The following is a 24,452-nucleotide window of genomic DNA, read 5'->3' as shown; positions in this document are numbered from 1 at the left end:
AATACCCCTTCATCTTAATAATAGTGAGGAGGGGGAGGCAATAAACCACCTGAAAAATAAAAAGTTTATATTTACCATTAGATGTCTCTTTTTTTCGTCCATTTTTCCATTCTTTTTTTTTCAGCCCCCCAAAAAAGCCAAATAAAAATTACCGTATATACTCGAGTATAAGCCGAGTTTTTCAGCCCATTTTTTGGGCTGAAAAACCCCAACTCGGCTTATACTCGAGTCAAGGTCTGTATTATGGCAATTTGCATTGCCATAATACAGACTGGGGGAGAGGGGGGCTGGCAGAGCTGTACTTACCCGTCCTGCAGCTCCTGTCAGCTCTCTCCTCCTCCGCGCCGTCCGTTCAGCACCTCGGTCAGCTCCCAGTGTAAGTCTCGCGAGAGCCGCGGCTCTCGCGAGACTTACACTGGAAGCTGACAGAGGGAGCTACACGGACGACGCGGAGGAGGAGAGAGCTGACAGGAGCTGCAGGACAGGTAAGTTACAGCTCTGCCAGCCCCCCTCTCCCCCCCACTGGACCACCAGGGAAGGAGAGCCCCCCTCCCTGCCCTATATCAAGCAGGGAGGGGGGACGAAAAAAAATATATACAAATAAAATAAGAAATAATAATAATAAAAAAAAGGAGTATAAGGACCACTATGGGGGGGGGGGGGGTATAAGGACCACTATGGGGGGGGGGGGTATAAGGACCACTATGGGGGGGGGGGGGTATAAGGACCGCTATGGGAGGGAGGGGGGGGATAAGGACCACTATGGGAGGGAGGGGGGGCATAAGGACCACTATGGGAGGGAGGGGGGGCATAAGGACCACTATGGGAGGGAGGGGGGGGATAAGGACCACTATGGGAGGGAGGGGGTATAAGGACCACTATGGGAGGGAGGGGGTATAAGGACCACTATGGGAGGGAGGGGGGGATAAGGACCACTATGGAAGGGAGGGGGGGGATAAGGACCACTATGGGAGGGAGGGGGGGATAAGGACCACTATGGGGGGGGGGTATAAGGACCACTATGGGAGGGAGGGGGGTATAAGGACCGCTATGGGAGGGAGGGGGGGCATAAGGACCACTATGGGAGGGAGGGGGGGGATAAGGACCACTATGGGAGGGAGGGGGTATAAGGACCACTATGGGAGGGAGGGGGTATAAGGACCACTATGGGAGGGAGGGGGGGGATAAGGACCACTATGGGAGGGAGGGGGGGGATAAGGACCACTATGGGAGGGAGGGGGGGATAAGGACCACTATGGGAGGGAGGGGGGGGATAAGGACCACTATGGGAGGGAGGGGGGGGATAAGGACCACTATGGGAGGGAGGGGGGTATAAGGACCACTATGGGAGGGAGGGGGGGGTATAAGGACCACTATGGGAGGGAGGGGGGGGTATAAGGACCACTATGGGAGGGAGGGGGGGGGATAAGGACCACTATGGGAGGGAGGGGGGGGATAAGGACCACTATTGGAGGGAGGGGGGTATAAGGACCACTATGGGAGGGGGTGGGATAAGGACCACTATGGGAGGGAGGGGGGGTATAAGGACCACTATGGGAGGGAGGGGGGGGTATAAGGACCACTATGGGAGGGAGGGGGGGTATAAGGACCACTATGGGAGGGAGGGGGGGTATAAGGACCACTATGGGAGGGAGGGGGGGTATAAGGACCACTATGGGAGGGGGTGGGATAAGGAACACTATGGGAGGGAGAAGGGGGATAAGGACCACTATGAGAGGATGGGGGTGGGATAAGGACCACTAGGGGAGGGGAGGGTAAGGACCACTAGGGGAGAGGTGAGTCAGGACCACTGGGGGGGGGGTGAAGGAACACGGGGGTGGGGAGGTAAGGACCACTGAGGGAGGAGGAGGGGAAGTCAGGACATATGGGGGGGGAGGGGGCGGCAAATTTTTTTTTGCCTACGGCGGCAAATATCCTTGCACCGGCCCTGCACACACTGCATTCATGCACACACACACTGCATTCATGCACACACACACTGCATTCATGCACACACACGCTGCACTCATACACACACGCTGCACTCATACACACACGCTGCACTCATACACACACACATACGCACACACTGCATTCATTATACACACACTGTAAATAAATATTCAATTAATATATTTTTTTTAGGATCTAATTTTATTTAGAAATTTACCAGTAGCTGCTGCATTTCCCACCCTAGTCTTATACTCGAGTCAATAAGTTTTCCCAGTTTTTTGGGATAAAATTAGGGGCCTCGGCTTATATTCGGGTCGGCTTATACTGGAGTATATACGGTAATCCGGTCGTGTCAAACTATCAAAATGTAAAAAGGGCCCAATTGCAAAAAAAAAAAAACGCCGGAAGGACTCAACACTGACTGAGCTTACAAAGCAGGTATAAAGCTTTCCCACACCATGCAATTTGACTCTAAGTGTTCTGATTGCTTGACTTCAGCCAACCAATCAGCGCGCTCTGGCAGGCAATCCAACAAGGATACGAATTTAAGTAGTCAATGAACAAACGGACAAAATTAACAATTTTTTTTTACTTCTATCCGAATGTATTTGGAAGAAAAGAAAAGTTCAGTTGCGCCCAAGTCTACTCTCTTTCCTTTAATATAAACCTCTTGTGGTCTCTTGTCCCAGTTTTAACTCTATTCTTGTGGTCCACTGATCCACTTGTGATTCCTCACCCAATGTCCTCGTGGTTCTCTGCCTTCGCTGCAGCTCCCTCCCTATTGAGGAATCAATTTCCTAGGTAGTTTCTATTATTATTATTATTATTAATATTAATATTATTAATATTATTATCATTCTTGGAATTTATATAGCGCCAGCTTATTTCGCAGCTCTTTACAATAAAAGGGGAATTTACCAAATGAGACAATAACAAAATGTAACAGGAACAATAGGTAGTTGAGGACCCTGCTCAAACAAGCGTACAGTCTAGAGGAGAATGAGATGGGGTATAAAACCACAGTAGGAAGGGTATTGAGAGAGACAGAACTGGAGGTGAGAGTGGAGTGTGGCCCTTTAGGAGAGAGCAAGAGGAAGGTTTGAGAGATAGAAGTTACTCTTGAAAGCCATAAGCATTCCTGAAAAGATGGGTTTTGAGGGACTTCTTATAGGATTGAAGACTAGGGGAGAGTCTGACAGGGGTAGACAGGCTGTTCCAAAGGAAAGGAGCAGCCCGTGAGAAGTCTTGCAGGTGTGAATTTGCAGTAAGGGTGCGAGCAGCAGACTGGAGAAGGTCACCAGTAGAGTGTAGAGACCGAGAGGGGACATACCTATGAATTAGTGAAGAAATGTAAGAGGGGCTAGAGTTGGTTAGAGCTTTAAAGGTGAGGGTTAGTATTTTAAGTTGACACCTGTAGGGTACAGGAAGTCAGTGTAAGGATCGACACAGTGGCGGATCCAGAGCCTGATCTCGGGAGGGGCACTTGTAGATTATTTAAATAAATAATCCAGACACAATAACCACTACAGCTCAGTGTAGTGGTTATTGTGCCAATAATGCCGGGACCCCCTCCCAGAATAAGTAGTCAAACCGTTTAAGAACATTTTGACAACTTACCTGAGGTCCTCTGGGAAATGGGGCTGTAGTAGGGCAGAGGAGCAGTGGTGTGTGTGTGGGTGGGACAGTGTGTGAGTAGTGTGTGTGTGAAGGTTGCAGTGTGTAAGTGAGGGCGGCAGTATATGTCAGGGGTGCAGTGTGTGTGTGTGTGTGGGTCAGTATTTGTGTGTGTGTGTATTGCAGTGTATGGGGGGCAGTGTGTGTGTGGGGGGGGCAGTGTATGTGTGGGGGGGCAGTGTGTATGTGTATGGGGCAGTGTGTGTGTATGGGGCAGTGTGTGTGTGTATATGGGGGCTGTGTATATGGGGGCAGTGTGTGTATGTATATGGGGGGCAGGGGCAATGTGTGTGTGTGTGTGATAAGAAGTATAGGGGGGGGCTTTTTTATATGTGTTTTTTTTATTTATTTAATTAAAATAAATATTCATTACGTCCCCCCCTCCCTGCTTACCTTTAATGAGGAGGAGGAGGGGGGACATTTCTCCGTCCCTGGTGGTCCAGTGGGAATCCCTGGTAGTCCCAGTGGTTACAGTGAACTCTAGTCTGTAGGTCCAGGGCTAGAGTTCACTCTCGCAAGATTTTGAGCATTGCCGTGGTAACCGCGACAACGCTCCGTGCTCGCGAGAGTAGGACCCGGAGGAGCTGCAGCTCCTGGGTCCTCTCTCCTCCCTCTCCCTCCCCTGCCGGCTGCCAGCATAATGCCTGCGAACCGGGGAGGGAGAGCTCTGATCTCCCCTCCGGTTTGCAGGCACATTGCAGGGCTGGCACTTGGACAATGCCAGCCCTGCATTAGCCGGCAGGGGAGAATCTCTGTGTGGGGGGGAGCAATTGCAATTGCTCCCACCCCCTCCCCCCAGATCCGCCACTGGATCGACAGAGGGGTGAGGTGTTAGAGGAGCGACAGGAGCGAAAGATCAGCCTTGCAGCAGCATTCATCACAGATTGTAGGGGGGCAGTGCTATTCATGTGCAAGCCCTGGTAATTCTTCCTATCTGCTTGAGCAGCAGATGCCCTTTGCTGATGGCCTCTGCCTGGACCTTTTGCTTAATATGCAAAAGCAGAAACAAACAGAACTTTCTTTCTTGTGTCCAGAACCAGAAGTAAAATATGTAATAAAGAGTTGTAAATAGCTGCTCATCTATAGATTTTCTACCCTGATGACATGATTAGCCCTTACACAAAAGGACTCTGTTTTATGCTTCTGTATAAGGTTAAAAAAAATCAATTTAGCTAGCCCTTCTCTACTATTAAAGAGGATAATTTATCGATCCAATGTCCAGTGGGAGTAGAAATCAATCAGAGAGGGACATTTAAACAATAGGTTGGCAGAATATACCAGAGATGTTACAATTATCTGGAGAATTAATACTTTGGAATACGCTGAATTAACACAAATTTGGCATCTCACACCCAATCAATTTTTAAAGCAAAAATCACTGACAGCTACTTAGAGGCTCTTAAGTTAAAGGAAGGGAAATAACAACCCTCAACTCTTTTGCTGCACTTTTAGCATTAAGTGAGTAACAAAGCTGACCACTAATACAGAGATGTGTAGTACTAGCCTGAGCATTAATATCTGCAACCCCCCGACGAGCACCTGATTTTCAGAGACTTCTACTTCCTAACCCCTGCATCTGAACTTGTAATTTAACAAACATACCTTATTTTTGGCCATAATTGGCTATGTGTCTCTTATCTGGTTAGTAATTCAAGGGTTAAATTGACATGACATGGAGTCAGAGAACATCTTGATATTGTTCACCACTCACTTAGCGGAACCCGCTCCAGTTTTTTGTGGGAACATGGAAGAACATAAAGATCATTTGTAACAGCATCAAGTAATTGTTCTTAAGTAGATAATTACATAGGCAATGGACTAATGGATATAGGTTTTAATTTGCTTTTTAGCATTTTCACTGCAGCTCAGTGTGTTGCAATATCCACTGACAGCAGGGTCGACAAATATTGGATAAAAATGTTCACAATTAATGCAGTTTTCTAGTTCATTAGTGATAGCTAACCTTGGCACAATGTGTCTGAAAAGTCTGGCTGGACATCACAAGGGTCTCTTTTACAAACATTTTGGGGTGCTAAAGTTATAATTAAAGACAAATTATTAAAGTTGGATAAGCAAACAATAAAAAGGGTGCTATCCTAAAGAGGCAGCCCTATCATGCCAAAAAATCACAAGCGTATATAGAAAAGGATGCACCCCAAAAACTTTATAAGATCAATAATACACTTACAAAAACAAAAAGATATAAGACAACAAAAAGTGATAAAGGCTATAATGATTATAAACCACAAGATAACATGCTAAAGTTCGCCATTATTGGTTTGCATCTTTGCTGATTCAGAATGTGACCATGGTGTCTCACGGTTTCTCCTGTTTCTCGTATAGGAATGTCTGGAAGACATAGAGCGAGCCAAAGAACATGGACTTCCCGACAGGCTAAAATGCAAAATCCTTCAGCGACAGACTGAGTGTTTACAAAGGTTGAAGGAATCTACCACCCCCAGTGCAAGTTCCTCAAAGACAGAAAGTGCGCGTCCAGTGGAAAACAGCAGAGCGTACAATACTGATATTTTAATTGACAAGCTGGAGTTGTTGAACTTGAACAGTAATTCTCAGTTATCAAATGCTTCCAGTTCCCTGTGCCTTCAGAGTAGCACTTCAAAAGGACGCTACTTGCAGGCTTCTAAAGATATTGGGCAAGGAGATATTTTAATGTGGGAGGATGCCTTTGTAAGTGTAATTATTCCAGAGAGGACGACGCTGAGTGATAACTATCAATTGGATACCAGCATCACTAGCTGTGATCTTTACTGTCACCACTGCCTATCAAGAGTTATAGCCCCCCTTTCATGCCAATACTGCAGTTTTGCGAAGTACTGCAGTCACGAATGCATGAGCAAGGCATGGAAAAGTTACCACAATGTTGAGTGCTCATTAGGAGAAGTTCTACTCACCCTTGGTGTCTTCTGCCAAACAGCACTTAGAGTGGTCTTGGTGGCTGGTATCGAACAGGTTTCTCAGCATGTTAGTCAGATTCGTTCAGCAGAGCCACGGGTTATAGCCCCGAGCCACACAATAGAGGGAAAAGCTGGTGGAAAATACTGTAGCAACTATGAAGCAATAGTTAATCTTCTACCGCATGTAGAACATCATAAAGATGAGTTTAAGTTCCTCTGTGGACTGACAGCTGCGGCTTTGTGCAAGAAGCTGTGCATGAATAAAATGGGAGAAGCTACTGGAGAACTGTCTTTAAGTGAGAAGCCAAACATTCAAGAAGAACCCATGCAGAACTGTTCCTCAGAAATGATGGTTGTAGGTCCAACTTTATTTCGGCACATGCTGCAGCTCCATTGCAATGCACAGGCTGTGACTGTTCTCCAACAGGAACATGATGGTAATGATTTGAATTTTTTTTTTAATTTAAATCTTGGGCTCTTTTTTTATTCTGCCCACTAAGAAGCAACCATTAAAAGGTTATTCGAAGCACCATGACAACTTCTCATGGTGCCTGGACTATGTATGTGCTGCATATTGCTCCACATATGCAGCTACCGGGAAAAATACTGGCACCATCATTAGTCAGCCCAGAACAAGAGTTCCGGGCTGGCTAATGTCGATCCTTTGCAACTTCCCATGCACAGTAGATTTCTGCAGCTAACAAATGCAGTTTTTGTATTTATTGATACTACCACTTAGCATTATGCAATTTGGAGCTTCTCCAGGAAGAAGATGGCATTTTCCTTTTCCTGCCGTAGCAAGTCTATTAGGACACTATAAAACCTTAATGTAACACATATGAGCTTCACCTGCAATCAGACACCATTGACTGGCTTTGAGGATTGAGTTGGCAGGTTGGACAAAACTGACATTGATAATGCAAGAAGTGTTAATTCCTCATTATCAAAAAGGCCAAGATGGGGCAGTTCTTCAGCTTCAGGAACACCCTTAGTTTATATAATACTGACGCCAGTACCATAGGAAATAACCAGTATAGCAAACTGTAGTGGTTACATTGGTTAGAGTGTTATCGTGGTGGTATCTTTCCCCCATCAATGGTCCCAGCCACTATTTTAAATAATATTATTTATTTTTTTATTTTATTATTATTTACACAGTTTATTTTTGTCTGCTTTTTCAATCACAGGGCTCAGATCCAGTAGCATTTTCGTGTGTAACTGTCCCTAATGTTACAGTGGGGTAACTTTTCCAAATGATATATTTTGTTAGGTTGCTTAGTGTACCTCTTTAAGAACCACTTTTATACATAACTACGGAATATGCTTTAAAAAAAACCTTTTTATATTTCCAGTTTATTTAACAACATGTTTATGCTTGGACATCAAGTGGCTCTAGATTTTACTCATGACAAATCCAAATAATTTCTGAATTTGTTTTAATATTTTTAGTGGCTGACTATTCCCCTGTGGAAAGCCAAAAGAGCTCACGCCTTGCCACAGCTGTTTTTCCAGTTCTTAGTTTGCTCAATCATTCCTGTAACCCAAACACCAGCGTGTCTTTCCAAGGAAGATTTGTAACGGTCCGAGCTAGCAGGCCAATCCAAAAAGGCGAAGAAGTGGCTCACTGCTATGGTGAGTAACTTTCCTCTATACTGTTGGTACAACTGTTGTTCTGTTAACTTGATTTTCTCATATTATCAACATTATCTGGACCCACTTACCTACCAGAGAAAAGCGATTTCATCTGAAGTATTAAAGGTCTTTACTGCCCCTTTATGAATATAGCCATAACACATATATACGTCTGAATGTCTCTTGTTTCTACTGCATAGATCTTCATCTTCTGGTAAGGTTCTCATCGATCAGAAATCTCTCACAAAATCCTTTTTGTATGGGTTTCTTTCAAAAGTACCGGTTTAATAGACCCTTTTGCATAGTTCAACAATATAAATGTATGAACAACCCTTTAGCATGTAAATGGAAACTTCTAAATAAACAAAGTGTCTACTTCTCTTTGTGCAAAATTAAAAGAACATTACCACCCCCGTGACAACTTAAGTTTGTTGAAGTTTTTATAGTGTCTGGATGCCATCATGCCATTTTGCAATGGTTTAACCAAGAAGTAGATACTCTGGCCCTTGACACACCCCCATCTTCTCTTCTCTTTGCTACTGCAGTAGGAGCAAGGTTTAGCCAGACAGAAAACTGCCACTCAACCTGTCTCTGGTTTCCCATTGAGAGAAGTAGTGTGTACTTTTTCTCTCAGTGGGCGACATCAGCTGTTGCTCTCAGCCTATCAAAAGCTACCCTACTAAATCTCCCTAATTGTCCTTTAGCTGAGAGTAAGGAAGCCCTCGGGACAAAAAGCAAAAAAAAGCAAAAGATGCTGCACTCAAACTTAAATAATTTCATATTGTAGCAGCACTTGATGGAGCAACCACTCAAAACAGGAACTCCTCAGCCATAAAGGCAGAACAGTCTTCACGGCACTTGGGGCAGACATTTCTCAGTGGAAACAACTCCCTGAAGCTCCATGAGATAGACAGAAAACTTTGCCATTAACTGAGCATGAGCTGTGACTCCATGGACATAGAGAAGCCTGGGGCAAGTGTTGACACACAACAATACAGAACAATAGGGTGGGCCAGGGTGTTAGGGATAAAGTATTACTCAATACGACCTCTGAAATAAAATGTGAAAATACAAACAAGGTTACAAAAAATAGTGCTCTCTGTATAAAATATATGTAACCAGGAGTAAAAATAAATGGATAATACTCACATTCACCTGAGCAGATAACTCGCTCAGTGTTATCAGTATAGGTGGTATAATCCCCACCAGGGATACTTTGTGAGGTCCTCACTGGGAAGATAACAACTCGATGCCAGGTAATAAAAAAGAAAAAAAAAATGTATATGGTACTAATATTAGTAGTAAAAGATACCAAAACCTTTATTAAAACAACAGCAATGATAAAATAAGTCCACAACGCGTTTCACCCACAATGGGCTTTTTCAAGTGGTAACGTCAAGTGTCAAGTGCTGACACCCACCCAAAATTGTATGTTGGTGACCGAATCTTTGAAAAAATGCACACATCACCTCAGTTGATGTGTATCCCATTTCAACACTGTACTGACTAAGCAGGTAGAGTTGATGATTAGGAAATATGTCTGATGTGAGACCTGGAAGTCATATGACTTGAGTCATAGCGGTCAACGGATGTTGTGTTTCCCATCCTTGATGACCAAGCTGTCCTGTGTGTGGTGGTCTTGATTTGTATATCTCACCTAAAACTCCTGGAGAGTCTCCACAACTGGACACAGGATACATTTCCCTTTTTGAAATGGAATAGGAGATGTCTAAAAACAAACCTAGCTGGGGTCGTTCATAGCCGCCATGATGACTGTTGCATAATGTAACCACAAAAACCACACACTAAAACGTTATTTGTTTTTCTTTTTTTAACTTAAAGCCATTTATCATAACGTAAACTTTTGGGGGTTTTTTTAACGCCTTTTATTTTTTTTCCTTTTTAGGTCCGCATAAATCACGATTGCCTATAGAAGAAAGACAGAAGTTACTGATGGCTCAATATTTTTTTACGTGTCGGTGTGAAGCTTGTACAGAAGAGTTGGGATCAACAGATAAACTCACTGATTTCTGTTGTCCAAAATGCCAATCGCCACTGAAGGTGCATTATTTACTTCACAAGTATTATTTAGAAGATTAGTGGAAAATAGAATCACATATCTGAATCTGTTTTGTCCTAGGGAGAAGCGGAGCTGCACTGTCTCACTGTAACCTGCTTACAAAGAAGCAGGAGAGACCAACTATTGCTTAGGCTACAACGTTTGGAACACACTGTTGATATTGCCAAGGAACAAGTGCATAGAAACCACATAGGTAAAAAGATTGTTTTGTTTTAAGGCTACTGTTTAAGATTACCTCAAACCCCTTTAAGACACAGTGTTTCAAGTGTCACATCATAACAATAATTTACCCTGTCTACTTGGTGATCTTGGCTTCCAGAACATTGTGCTATAATTTTGAGGACAGGACATACCTATGCGTTTACACTGTTGCAAATTATTTACTAGTACATCGCCATGATGATGTTAATATTCATTGGGCATATCATTCACTTATGATTCCTCCATCATTTCCAAATTATTTAACTAAAATTGCTAAATGTGACTCAATCAGCTCCATATTCCTACTAGAAAATTAGCCAGGATGATGATTCCAGAGCAATATATTAAAACAGGCTTTGAATAGTTCTAGAACATTCAGTTGGTTTCCATGTTGATGTTGTACTAATTTTATACCTTTGCCACATAACTGAGTGGGAGCAAACATGTGATATTTGTACTTACTCCCCCATAGTTTCTTTAATGTTAGCAAGCATCTTCGAGAAACCCAACTGTTCAGTTAAAACTTCCACCATGCTGTGTTCAATTTGTTGACAAAAACTCAATTTAAAAGGCTTTTTAAATGATTCAATACTACTAGAAAAAACTTTCCAAAATGATTTATCTACAAATATCCATTTAAACTTTTAATGGTAACTTCTGTAGGTAAATAATTTGTAGTAAGTTTCTAACCGTATTGATTCATTTGCAAAACGTATTAATTGAGGCTTTAAAGCGGCACTGTAGTCACCAGAACAACTACAGCTTAATGTAGTTGTTCTGGTGTCTACTGCCTGCCCCTGCAGGCTTTTTAATGTAAACACTTCCCTTTCAGAGAAAATGCAGTGTTTACATTACTACCTAATAACCAAGAGGTGCTTCCTGGGTCAGTGTTACACAATGTGCAGCACTTGGAGGTGCTGAACTTTCCTCATCGAGATGCATTCATTTAATTGAGGAGATGGTGATTGGCGCAGCATTGCGTTTTGCCGTGCGTGAGCAATAGCCTCCTAATGCTTTCCTAGTGCTATGGAAAAGCATTGGATAGTCTGCGATTGTCAAGTTTGATGATCTCAACCAAGGAGGCGGAGCCAACCACGACAAACCCGCACAGTGCTGAAATTTCCTTTTTAAAGCAGGCCAAGATGGGCCATGGACCTATATTGCATTTATAATCAGGGCTGCCATCAGAAATTTTGGGGCCCCTGACACAGCTCAAGGTCTGGGCCCCCCGGCGCCTGCACCCTAGTCCCCCCCCCCCCCCCCCGAGTCCGCCCACAGGGAGGCAGTGTCTGCAGGGCCGGTGCAAGGATTTTTGCCGCCCTAGGCAAAAGTAAAGTTTGCCGCCCCCCATGTGACATCACAGTGCCCCACCCATATGATCTGCCATGTTAAATAACACAGCGCTGCAGTGCCGCCGTGTTTACAATAAAAGGCCTGCAGGGACAGGCTATAGACACCAGAACCACTACATTAAGCTGCAGTGTTCTGGGGACTATAGTGTCCCTTTAATGTGAGGTAAATTAGAGATTAGTGCCACAAATAATATACTAGATTGCCTACTTACAACCAGATGAGGATGATGATGGGCTTCAGCTGCCGTCTGGCTCCACTGGTCTGGTGTAGAACAGGCTCTCTGGAGGCGGTTTGTAACTGTGGTCACAAAAATCAATGTTCTGGGAGAACGGGAAGCAGCTCCATGTTTTGAGGGCCCTTTACACAGCTCAAGGTCTGGGTCCCAGGGTCCACCTTCATGTTCCACCAATGAGTTTGTTCACAGGGGTGTGTGGGGGGGGGGGGGGGGGGATGTCCTGATGTGTGTAAGGAATGCATTGTGTGAATCTGTGTTTGTATGTGTAAGGGCTGCAAGGTGAGTTTGTGTATGTATGGGATGCAGTGTGTGTGTCTGTAAGGGATGCACTGAGTGTGTGGAAGGGGTGCATTGTGCATTGCTTGTGTATGTGTGTCTGTGTGTAATGCATTGTGTGTTTTTCTGTGTGATGGATGTCAATCTCTGCCCCTACCCCCGTCAATTTCCTTCTTCTCCCCCCCTCCAATTTCCTTCCTCCCCCTCCAATTTCCTTCCTCTCCCCCCTCCAATTTCCTTCCTCTCCCCCCTCCAATTTCCTTCCTCTCTCACTCTCCCCCTCAAATTTCCTTCCTCCCTCCCCCCTCAAATTTCCTTCCTCTCCCCCCTCAAATGTCCTCCCTTCCTCTCCCCCTCCCTCAAATTTCCTCCCTTCCCTCAAATTTCCTCCCTTCCCTCAAATTTCCTTCCTCCCCCCCAAATTTCCTCCCTTCCTCTCCCCCCCTCAAATGTCCTCCCTTCCTCTCCCCCTCCCTCAAATTTCCTCTCTTCCTCTCCCCCTCCCTCAAATTTCCTCTCTTCCTCTCCCCCTCCCTCAAATTTCCTCCCTTCCTCTCCCCCTCCCTCAAATTTCCTCCCTTCCTCTCCCCCTCCCTCAAATTTCCTCCCTTCCTCCCCCCCTCAAATTCCTACCTCTCCCTCCCCTCCCTCAAATTTCCTTCCTCTCCCCCCCTTCAAATTTCCTCCCTTCCTCTCCCCCCAAATTTCCTCCCTCCCTCCCCCCCACCCCCACTCACTCAAATTTCCTCCATCTCCCCCCCACTCACTCAAATTTCCTCCCTCTCCCCCCCCACTCACTCAAATTTCCACCCTTCCCCCACTCACTCAAATTTCCTCCCTCTCCCCCCCACTCAAATTTCCTCCCTCTCCACCCCTCCCTGGCTGAGTGCTTCCTCTTCAGCTCCCTCGCGCGCCGCGTACTGATGCCGGAGCCGGAAGATGACGTCATCTTCCGGCTCCGGCATCAGTACGGTGCGCGAGGGAGCTGAAGAGGAAGCACTCAGAGGAGAGTGCTCCCTCGCGCGCCCGCCGGGTGTCAGCAGGGCCAGCCTCTGGGGGGCCCTGAGGTGACCGGCTACTGGGCCCCCCAGGAGAAGAGGCTGGCCCAGTGGGTACATACCGGGTCGCAGGGCCCCCTGCGACCCGGTATGTACCCACTGAATGTGGGGCCCGGACGACTTGAGCAGTCCGGGCCCCCCAGGACCGCCGGGCCCATGACAACCGTTGCGGTTGTCATGCCCTGATGGCGGCCCTGTTTATAATACTATAGTGACAGAAATACACATTTGTATTCCTGTCACTATAGTTTTCCTTTAGTACTGAACTATGCCATCCCCGAAAACCGTCGATGATCGCATGGATGGCAAATGATTTATGCTGATCTATTTGCCAGTGGAATAAAAAAGTATGAAAAGTAGCTAAGGATTGGTCATTGCTTTAAAATTATAAACATTTTCTTTTGCAGAGACGTCTATAAGAATGTTGAAGTCATGTTTGTCCGAAGGAGAGAAATTTCTTTCCCCAAATCACATACTTTTGGGAGAGATCTCCGATCAACTTGCTCAAGCTGAGGCCTCTAAAGGTACAGTATTTCATGGTAATGTGAAACTGTGTGCACTGCAAAATGTTACTGATGCACGTCTCCTTACAGGGGACTGGAGAGCTGCCGCAGTGCACCTCACAAGAAGTGTACAACATGTGGAACTCCGTTACGGATCATGCAGCTTGGAACTTGGACATGAGCTCTTCAAGCTGGCACAGATCCTTTTTAATGGGTAAGAATGGAAATCAAGCACATGGTTACATTATGTGAAAGGGCAGACAGGTTGATTTTAAGTTTGATTGGGAGTTTAAAGCATTTGGCATTTACCTAAGCTAACACAATTGCAGCTTTATACATCTCTCCTTGTATTGCTCTCCCATCTAGGTGTGAGGTTGCTGACGCTATGAACACCATTCTGAGAGCTCAGCAGATTCTTTCTATGAATTATGGGACTGATCACAATCTAGTGAGAGAGCTGCAGGAAATGAAGGCATGTCTATTACAGCTCCCTGGTATCCAAGATTCACAAAGGAGATGATGGATGAAGACTGAACATTGATTACAATGTTACCATGATCCAGAGACTAGATTTGTGCATCTACACTTGAAAATACACTTAACACAGACGCAGAGTGAGCATGTGTATCAACTGCTGTGTGGCGGACTGTAACTAATTAACAATATACAGCTCGTTATACCTTTATAGATGATGCCCTATTCCCTGTGCAGTCATTATTTTAATAAATATCACAGATGTGAAACTCTGTCCCTTTCGTGCCAGAAAATGAAGCAAGGGAGAAATCATTCCTGAGCAGTACATAAAACAGGCTTTTTATTGCTTTGGATCGTCCCGGCTTATAGAGATAGAAAAGAACTCAGCTTGAAAATTGTACAAAGGGTACAGTGAGGAATAAATGCACATGGTTTCAACTTTTTATATATCGGCAAATTGACATTGGTAGCACAGAACCAATCAGAACAAAAGAAACAACACACACACAAAGGTAAAGCATCTGGAGAAGTTTTAATGTTCTATATCCAACTTTAGCACCACTTTTAGGTCTAGGACTATCTGGGGTAGTTGGTATGAAACACATTGGTCTTGTCTTGAAATCACCTGTAGCATTTTTTATTATCTACTTTGTATTAACCCATACATTTCTACTATATTTGAGGCAAAATAGAAGGGCCATATCTGTAATGAAAATGGATACCTATACTACATTCTCCTTATAGTCACTATCATAACCATTCATATTCATTTGGGAAAACAATAAGTAACATAAAAAGCTTCTGGGTGCAGGCATGTGCACCTTCTGGCTTGGTTTTTTTTTGGTGTGGGAGAGGCTGGATGTCTCAGGAGTTTCAAGAGTATGAATGACTGCCTGTTCAACCCCCTTGACTGCTACAAAACTAAAATACATAAAATATTTCAGTTTTGCAGCAGTCAAATTGCAAACCGTGGGCTATGAAATTATTTACGAGCTAGTCCTTTGGGGTCTAAGACTTTTCCAATGAAAAGAAGAGCACCGTTGTCATCAGAACGGAGAACGAACAGGTAGGGATGGTCCAAGTGGTATTCCAAGGGGAAGTGATGGCGAGTTTGGCCTTCCATTGGCGTTATGCTTGCTACACCATCCTCATTTAGCTCCAGCGCAGCTTTGTGCACTACTTGTGTGAGCTTAATTGTCTTGGAGGTGATTTTGTTGAACTCAGGAGTAGAGAAGAGCGGCTGTAGCTCTGAAACAAAGCAAAATATCACAGATTACGTGAAAAATACATCAAGGACATGCAGCAGTACCCAGCTTTCCCCACATACTGTGTTTCTCATCAAGTTTCTAACTGTTAAAAACAGTACTTTAAGTGTCAGTCTATGCACCAGAGTATTGTAGATATTAAAGTACCGTATATACTCGAGTATAAGACGAGTTTTTCAGCACATTTTTTGTGCTGAAAAACCCCCACTCGTCTTATACTCGAGTTAATGTCTGTATTATGGCAACTTACATTGCCATAATACAGACCAGTACCGCCGGGCTCATTACAAGCCGGCGGTCCTGTTGGGGGCTGGCAGCGAGCTGTTACTTACCTTTCCTGCTGCTCCTGTCAGCTCCCTTCTGTCTCCTGCGGTCCGGTCAGCTCCCTCTGCAAGTCTTGCGAGAGCCGCAGGGTCAGACCGTGAGACTTGCTGACAGGGGAGCTGACCGGACTGGAGGAGACAGAAGAGAGCTGACAGGAGCTGCAGGAAAGGTAAGTAAGAGCTACCTGCCAGCCCCCTCCACTGAACTGCCAATGCCACTGGACCACCAGGGAGTGAGAGCCCCCCCTCCCTGGCCAGCTAACAAGCAGGGAGGGGGGCCGAAAATAAATATAAATAAAAATTTAAATAATATAAAAAAATATTAAAATAATAATATAAAAAAAATATTTAATAATATAAAACAAAAAAAATTAAAACCATAATAATATAATAAAAATGCCCACCCCCCACCAAGGCTTTGCATCACATACACATACATACACTGCACTCATACACACACACTGCACTCATACACATTTACTGCATTCATACATACACACACTGCATTCATACACACACACTGCATTATATACACACACTGTAAATAAATATTCAATTCATATAATTTTGGGGGGATCTAATTTTATTTAGAAATTCACCAGTAGCTGCTGCATTTCCCACCCTAGTCTTATACTTGAGTCAATAAGTTTTCCCAGTTTTTTGGGGTAAAATTAGGGGTCTCGACTTATATTTGGGTCGACTTATACTCGAGTATATACAGTATACAGAAATTTTGGGTGCCAACCCATATTTTCGTTTTGACAAACCTTATTTGAGCAAATGAGAAAATATAAGGCTTTGTCAGCATCCAAATTCTGGTCGTTTAGCATCTGACTTGATAATGTAGAAATTCACTTCCATATAATTCATCCAACCTTGGACACTAAGTGAAGCTGCCTATCAATTCTCACACTCTTTCACTGCAGTCCAATATTTAAAGGGTTTTCCGTAATTATAAACATCAAGTTCCCCTGTAAAAATGATTTGATTGAATTCTTGTACACAACTATTTTGTTTACCAGAAGAGTGTGCTCAACTTGTCAATATATGTATTAATGATAAGTTTAACCCCTTAAGGACACATGACGTGTGTGACATGTCATGATCCCTTTTATTCCTGAAGTTTGGTCCTTAAGGGGTTAAAGACACATGATGGAAATATTCCGTCATGATTCCCTTTTATTCCAGAAGTTGTGTCCTTAAGGGGTTAATGTTCGTTTTTTTTTTTTTTGTTTTTTTTTATATTTTATTCAGTAATCTAATGCAGTGTGTATATATATATATATATATATGTATTTTTTTTATTTATTATTACACGTGTTAACGCTACTGGTTTGCCCTTTAACCCCTAAACGCCGTTACGGCGTTCTATGCCGTCGCGGCTTTAAAGGGCTTTAAAGCCGTTGCGGCGGCCTGAAGCCCCCAGGCATAGAACGGCTGAAGCCCCCAGGAGGTAAGCTATACTTACCTCCGCCGCGATCCTCTTCTGGGGGGCTGCCTGAGAGCCAGCCAGGCAGCCCCCCTCTGGCAAATGAGGCCCCTGGGGGCCATGTGATCGCTCTCAAAGAGCGATCACATGGCCCCCTATAGCTGGCTATGGATCTGCCAGCAGGGGGGTGTCTAAAATATTAGACAGTCCCCCTGCTGGTGGGAAGGTATTAAAAAAAAATTAAATACACATGTTAAAATAATATAAAAGTATTTATATATATATAATATATGTATATATATTATATATATACATATTATATATATGTAACGTCATACGTAATGTATTTTAATAATATTAGTATATATATTTGTATTAAAATACACTTAGAATGACGTTACATATATATAATATGTATATATAATAGAGCTACATATATATATATATATATATATATATATATATATATACCGTATATACTCGAGTATAAGCCGACCCGAATATAAGCCGAGGCCCCTAATTTTATCCCAAAAAACTGGGAAAACTTATTGACTCGAGTATAAGACTAGGGTGGGAAATGCAGCAGCTACTGGTAAATTTCTAAATAAAATTAGATCCTAAAAAAAATATATTAATTGAATATTTATTTACAGTGTGTGTATAATGAATGCAGTGTGTGCGTATGTGTGTGTATGAGTGCAGCGTGTGTGTATGAATGCAGCGTGTGTGTGCATGAATGCAGTGTGTGCAGGGCCGGTGCAAGGATATTTGCCGCCGTAGGCAAAAAAAATTTTGCCGCCCCCTCCCATATGTCCTGACTTCCCCTCCTCCTCCCTCAGTGGTCCTTACCTCCCCACCCCCGTGTTCCTTCACTCCCCCCCCCCCAGTGGTCCTGACTCACCCCTCCCCTAGTGGTCCTTACCCTCCCCTCCCCTAGTGGTCCTTACTTCCCCCTCCCCTCCCATAGTGGTCCTTATCCCACCCCCTCCCTCTCATAGTGGTCCTTATCCCCCTTCTCCCTCCCATAGTGTTCCTTATCCCTCCCATAGTGGTCCATATACCCCCCCCTCCCTCCCATAATGGTCCTTATACCCCCCCTCCCTCCCATAGTGGTCCTTATACCCCCCTCCCTCCAATAGTGGTCCTTATCCCCCCCCTCCCTCCCATAGTGGTCCTTATCCCCCCCTCCCTCCCATAGTGGTCCTTATACCCCCCTCCCTCCCATAGTGGTCCTTATCCCCCCCCTCCCTCCCATAGTGGTCCTTACCCCCCCCCCCTCCCTCCCATAGTGGTCCTTACCCCCCTCCCTCCCATAGTGGTCCATATACCCCCCCCCCTCCCTCCCATAATGGTCCTTATACCCCCCCTCCCTCCCATAGTGGTCCTTATCCCACCCCCTCCCATAGTGGTCCTTATACCCCCCCTCCCTCCCATAGTGGTCCTTATACCCCCCTCCCTCCAATAGTGGTCCTTATCCCCCCCCTCCCTCCAATAGTGGTCCTTATCCCCCCCCTCCCTCCCATAGTGGTCCTTATCCCCCCCTCCCTCCCATAGTGGTCCTTATCCCCCCCCTCCCTCCCATAGTGGTCCTTACCCCCCCCCTCCCTCCCATAGTGGTCCTTACCCCCCCCCCTCCCTCCCATAGTGGTCCTTACCCCCCCCCCCTCCCTCCCATAGTGGTCCTTATAACCCCCCCCCTCCCATAGCGGTCCTTATACCCCCCCTCCCTCCCATAGCGGTCCTTATACCCCCCTCCCTCCCATAGTGGTCCTTAACCCACCCCCTCCCTCCCATAGTGGTCCTTATACCCCCCCCCCCCCTCCCATAGTGGTCCTTATACCCCTTTTTTTTTTATTATTAATTTTTTTATTATTATTTTATTTCTTATTTTATTTATATATTTTTTTTTCGTCCCCCCTCCCTGCTTGATATATGGCAGGGAGGGGGGCTCTCCTTCCCTGGTGGTCCAGTGGCAGTTCAGTGGGGGGGAGAGGGGGGCTGGCAGAGCTGTACTTACCTTTCCTGCAGCTCCTGTCAGCTCTCTCCTCCTCTGCGCCGTCCGTTCTGCTCTTCTGTCAGCTCACAGTGTAAATCTCGCGAGAGCCGCGGCTCTCGCGAGACTTACACTGGGAGCTGACCGAGGTGCTGAACGGACGGCGCGGAGGAGGAGAGAGCTGACAGGAGCTGCAGGAAAGGTAAGTACAGCTCTGCCAGCCCCCCTCTCCCCCCAGTCTGTATTATGGCAATGCAAATTGCCATAATACAGACTCTGACTCGAGTATAAGCCGAGTTGGGGTTTTTCAGCCCAAAAAATGGGCTGAAAAACTCGGCTTATACTCGAGTATATACGGTACGTATAATTACAATAATAAATAATTAAATAAATAAATAAAATATTGAAACAAAATTTAAAATAAATTATATATTCATATGTAATTTCATTCTAACTGTATTTTGTTATTAATATATATATATATATTGGAAACAGAAAACACTTAGAATGACATTCTATATATATCTATCTATATATCAAATACAAATAACCGCACATATATATATATATATATATATATATAGATAAATACATATAATTACATTAGTATACACGTAGAATTTAAATACCTATAAATGCATATATATTAAAATTCTACGTGTATATTTAAGTAATTTTTTAACATAATTATGTCATTTGATTAATTAAAATTTGATTGACATGCCTGACAACACAGGGAGAAAGTGCAGAGAATTTAATTCGCAAGCACTATATTTGACCCTGTAACTCTCCAAGACACCATAAAACCTGTATATAGGGGGTACTGTTTTACTCGGGAGACTTCGCTGAACTCAAATATTAGTGTTTACAACTGGTAAATTTTATTAAAGACACAGAGGCTCCTATTATGCATATCTCTTTCTTTATTTCCTCAGCAGCAAAGATAGAGGAATATAAATATTATCAAAAATGAAAGAAAAAAAACTGTACAGGCATAACAGGTAGCCAATCACATAACAGAGGAAGTAGCTATATAAGTCCTGTGTCTCCCACAATCCCCCTCTTTCTTTGCTGCTTCCTCAGACAGCTAAGTATTTTACTTGAGCTCTCCTACTCATTGCATTTTTGTGCTTCATGTTTTGATTATGCTTTGTTTCATTATTGTCGTTTTTATTCATTGTTGATAACTATCTGGTACCTACATCGTTGGTGTATTTGGGGGTTCCCCTGGGGGCTTTACCCGCCGCCGCGGGCTGTTTTTTCCCCTCCTACCGTCCCTGTTTGCCGCTTCTCGGCGCTATCTCAGCCGCGTGGCCCTTCCCCGTGACCGCGGCTGAGTGTGCTCGTTTTTTCCACTCTCGCGGGCTGCCCACGCGGGTAGGTGCACGCGCCCCTTCCCCCGCCTGGAGCCGGTCCACGGGCACACCCTGACACGTGCGGCGGCCATTTTGGGCGGTCATTCGTATCACCCTGTTCTGCCGTGCGGTCGGTCCCTTTGCTCCGGGTCCCCTTGCTACACCAACGATCAGGTTTAGCTTTTTCTGTTCTGCTGGGTTAATCAACCCATTTCTAGTTTTTTTTTTTCGTTTTGCTTCTCTTGTGCCTCATTATGCAGGATAGCAAGGATGGGCCTACTGACCCCTCTGGGGATTTCCCAATAGATAATCCTGAGGGTGCTATGGCCTCTCAGGAACTCCAGGCCTTATTAGAAGCTACTATGGCTTCCTCCCTTCAAAAGGCTATTGCCTCCGCTATGGGGACTGTCTCATCCTCTTTTGCCCAGTCACTTCAGTCTGTGTTTTTACCTTCCATGGCTGCCCCTAACCCCCTGGGTGTGGGGTCCCCTTCCCCTGCCCAAACTGTGCCGGGTGCCCGTAAGGCGAAGGCAAAGTCTAGACATATCGGATCCCACTCCTCGATGCAGGCTTTGCCTGCCATGATTGACACGCCTCTGGCGGTCGCAGATAGCGCGCATCCCACGCGCACAAGAGCCCCTGGCCGGGCTAAAAAGGCTAGATTGTGGAAACGGGCTAGAGCCCTGGATGATGGGTCGGATACCGACCGGAGTGTGGACAATGATTCCGATGTTATGGAATATGACTCCTATGGGGAGGACGAGTCAGGCGAGGATCAACCCCTTACGGGCGTAACCCCTTCTGGGTCCTCTGCCGTTCCCCGTGGAAAAGTGCCAGACCCCGCTGGGGATAATGATAAAGGGCTCTTAGACCCACAGGGTAACCCCCTGTTTGACCCGGACGACCTGCGTCACCCGCGGTCCGCTGAATGGGTCCCTCCGGACCATATCGCCCAGTATGTGGCTAAAAGAATTCGCACGCCTCTGTCCAAGGAAGGCCGCAATAAATTGCGTGCCGAATGCCCACGACCTTCCCTCCCTGGCGCTGCCTGTAAGACCCCAGACGTCGACCCTCAAATTGCCCAATTTCTTAATAAGTCTGGGTGGAAGCCCAAAAAGGGTCTTGATCACTCCCTGAAAGGGTGCCAGGATAAAATTCTGGATACGCTGGGCCCCCTGTCTAAGCTGTACGAGCTCCTTGAGGCCGCTCGTAATGGTGACTCAGTTTTGGATATGGATGTGGCCATCGGGTGGGTCCAGCGAGCTATATGCCTTGTGGGGAATGCCAACACGGCTATGTCCTCCGAGAGACGCAAGGCTATTCTTTTGAAAATAGACCCTAAGTTGGCTGCTATGACCGTAGCTGAGCCTGACTCAGCCGATGAGGGGATGTTGTTCGGCACATCCTTTGTGAAGGACATGGGGTCCTATGTCAAAACCTTTACGGCTATCGACAAGGCGCAGGCAAATATGAAGCGCGTCTTCGCGCCCAAGGTTTTCGGTGGGGCCGGGCGTAGCAGGAACCGTCCACCCGGCCGTGGTTTCCGAGGCTCATTCCGTGCCAACAGAGGTTCCTTTTTCCCCTCTCGAGGGTTCCAGGACCCGAAAACGCCTCCTTTCTTCCCGGCTAGAGGAAGATCGTGGGGCTCTAGATACCCCCGTGGTGGGTCTTCGGGCAGACGCCCTTATGGTGAGTACCCCTTCTTCCCTTCTCGATCAGGTTCGGGTGGCGGGGAGGCTAGCCTTATTCTACCCAAGGTGGGCAGTTATAACCTCAGATGCTTGGGTTCTGCAATGCGTAAAGGGTTACCAACTAGATTTTGTCTCCCTGCCTGTTCAAACGTATACCCCCAGGGAATTGTCCCTCCCACGGGAGCAGGACGCGATGATCTCCGCGGAAGTCGCGGAGATGTTCTCGAAGGGCGCCATCGAGGAATTGACGTTCGCCACTCCAGGCTTTACGAGCAATCTCTTCCTTGTACCCAAGAAAGGGGGCGGTGTCCGCCCAGTGATAAACCTTCGCCCTCTCAACGCCTTCCTACGCTACCAGCATTTCCAGATGGAAGGCATTCATTGTCTCAGAGACCTTCTGAGACAGTCGGATTGGATGGCCAAATTGGACCTGAAGGATGCGTACTTCACGGTTCCAATAGCGATGGAGTCCAGGGACTACTTGCACTTCACCTGGCACGGACGGCGTTGGCGTTTTACATGCCTTCCGTTCGGTCTCTCCTCGGCCCCTTGGTGTTTCACCAAGGTTATGAAGCCGGTGGTGTCGTTCCTCCGTACCCGAGGGGTTCGACTGATTATTTACCTGGACGACATCCTAATCATGTCCCAGTCGTTGGAATGCCTGAAGTTGCATTTAGACTGGACGATCAACCTCTTACAGAACCTAGGTTTTCTGGTCAACTGGGACAAGTCGGTCCTGAAACCCGCCCAGTCTATGGAGTTTTTGGGGTTCCAGGTGGATTCCGTACGGCAGTTCCTGTACTTGCCAGAATCCAAGATAAAAGCCATCCAGAAGGAGCTCCGTCGAGCTCTTCGTGCTTCGGACTTGTCAGTCCGGCAGTTGGCGAGGATCATCGGCCTGCTGGCCTCCTCCATTCAGGCGATATTCCCAGGCCCCTTACATTACCGGGCTCTCCAGCGGCTCAAGGGGTCACACCTACGTTCGGGTCGATCGTACGAATCCCGAATTTGTCTGGACGAGGAATCCAGAGACGAGCTGGTATGGTGGTTGGCACACATGGAAGCCTGGAACGGAAAAGCAATTTTCGGTTCCGTTCCGGACGTGATCATAGAATCAGATGCCAGCTTGCACGGCTGGGGGGCTCGTTGTGGCGACATTTCCACGGGGGGCAGATGGTCCGACGCAGAGAAGTCGTTACACATCAACTGCCTAGAACTTCTGGCGGGGGCCTTTGCGATTCGCAGCCTTACCCCTGGAAGGGCGAACTGTTGTGTTCTCCTCAAGTTGGACAACGTATCGGCGGTCCGATACATAAATCACCTGGGCGGCACCAAGTCCAAGATGTTGGCTCTCCTGGCGAAGGACTTTTGGCAATTCTGCCTTCTAAACAACGTTTCGGTGACGGCGGAACATATTCCGGGTCTGGACAATTCAGGTGCGGATTGGAACTCCAGACATTTGAGAGACTCGGGAGACTGGCGTTTGCACGCCTCGGTCTTCCAAGGCTTAACCAGGCTGTGGGGTCGGTTCGAGATGGACCTGTTCGCATCTCGACTGAACACTCAGTTGCCGAAGTTCTACAGCTGGAGACCGGACCCGGCGGCAGTGGCGACGGATGCCTTTCTCCAAGAATGGCCTCCAGGCCACCTGTATGCTTTTCCCCCATTCAACATGATCGCTCGTACGATCTCGAAGCTGGTTCGTCACGACTGTTGTCTGGCTCTGATCACCCCTCTGTGGAGATCCCGTCCGTGGTTCCCTCGTTTGATGGAGTTGTCCATAGACTTCCCTCGTCTGTTGCCGGACTTTCAGAACCTCCTTCTGGATCCGGATGGGAACTCGCACGAATTGGTGCTCCAGCACCAGTTGCCCCTAGTAGCATGGTTCCTTTCAGGGGACGCTGGCTTGTCCCTGACGTTCCGCAGTCAACTCTCTTGCTCCTCGATAACGCCTGGGCTCCGGGCACGCGATCAGCTTACCGAGCTGCATGGAAGTCTTGGTCTGATTGGTGCGTGGAACGGGCAGTGGATCCCGTATCTGC

General features: G+C 46.1%; 2 protein-coding genes across 4 annotated transcripts in view; one reads left to right on the top strand and one right to left on the bottom strand.

Moving 5' to 3' along the window:
• Positions 1 to 14,613, top strand: part of SMYD4 (SET and MYND domain containing 4) — a 59,228-nt gene extending 44,615 nt beyond the window's left edge. For 2 of the 3 annotated variants that reach the window (XM_063449936.1, XM_063449935.1), the window contains exons 5-11: positions 5,971 to 6,979; positions 7,992 to 8,174; positions 10,081 to 10,235; positions 10,315 to 10,447; positions 13,785 to 13,901; positions 13,971 to 14,094; positions 14,247 to 14,613. In XM_063449936.1, the coding sequence (XP_063306006.1) occupies positions 5,971 to 6,979; positions 7,992 to 8,174; positions 10,081 to 10,235; positions 10,315 to 10,447; positions 13,785 to 13,901; positions 13,971 to 14,094; positions 14,247 to 14,400 (1,875 nt within the window). In that variant the 3' untranslated portion in view covers positions 14,401 to 14,613. The remainder of the gene's footprint in view (positions 1 to 5,970; positions 6,980 to 7,991; positions 8,175 to 10,080; positions 10,236 to 10,314; positions 10,448 to 13,784; positions 13,902 to 13,970; positions 14,095 to 14,246) is intronic. The other variant, XM_063449937.1, reaches the window with a different exon arrangement.
• A 254-nt stretch (positions 14,614 to 14,867) lies between these two features.
• The window catches only part of SERPINF1 (serpin family F member 1), a 78,963-nt gene continuing 69,378 nt past the window's right edge, over positions 14,868 to 24,452 (bottom strand). The window contains exon 8 of the mRNA XM_063449934.1: positions 14,868 to 15,602. Coding sequence (XP_063306004.1) covers positions 15,337 to 15,602 — 266 coding nt within the window. The 3' untranslated portion in view covers positions 14,868 to 15,336. The remainder of the gene's footprint in view (positions 15,603 to 24,452) is intronic.

The sequence above is a fragment of the Pelobates fuscus genome, chromosome 1 (genome assembly GCF_036172605.1).
Source record: "Pelobates fuscus isolate aPelFus1 chromosome 1, aPelFus1.pri, whole genome shotgun sequence".
NCBI classification, from domain to species: Eukaryota; Metazoa; Chordata; class Amphibia; order Anura; family Pelobatidae; genus Pelobates; species Pelobates fuscus.
The sequence above is the reverse complement of the archived record's forward strand: the minus strand, read 5'-3'. Positions and strand labels throughout refer to the sequence as shown.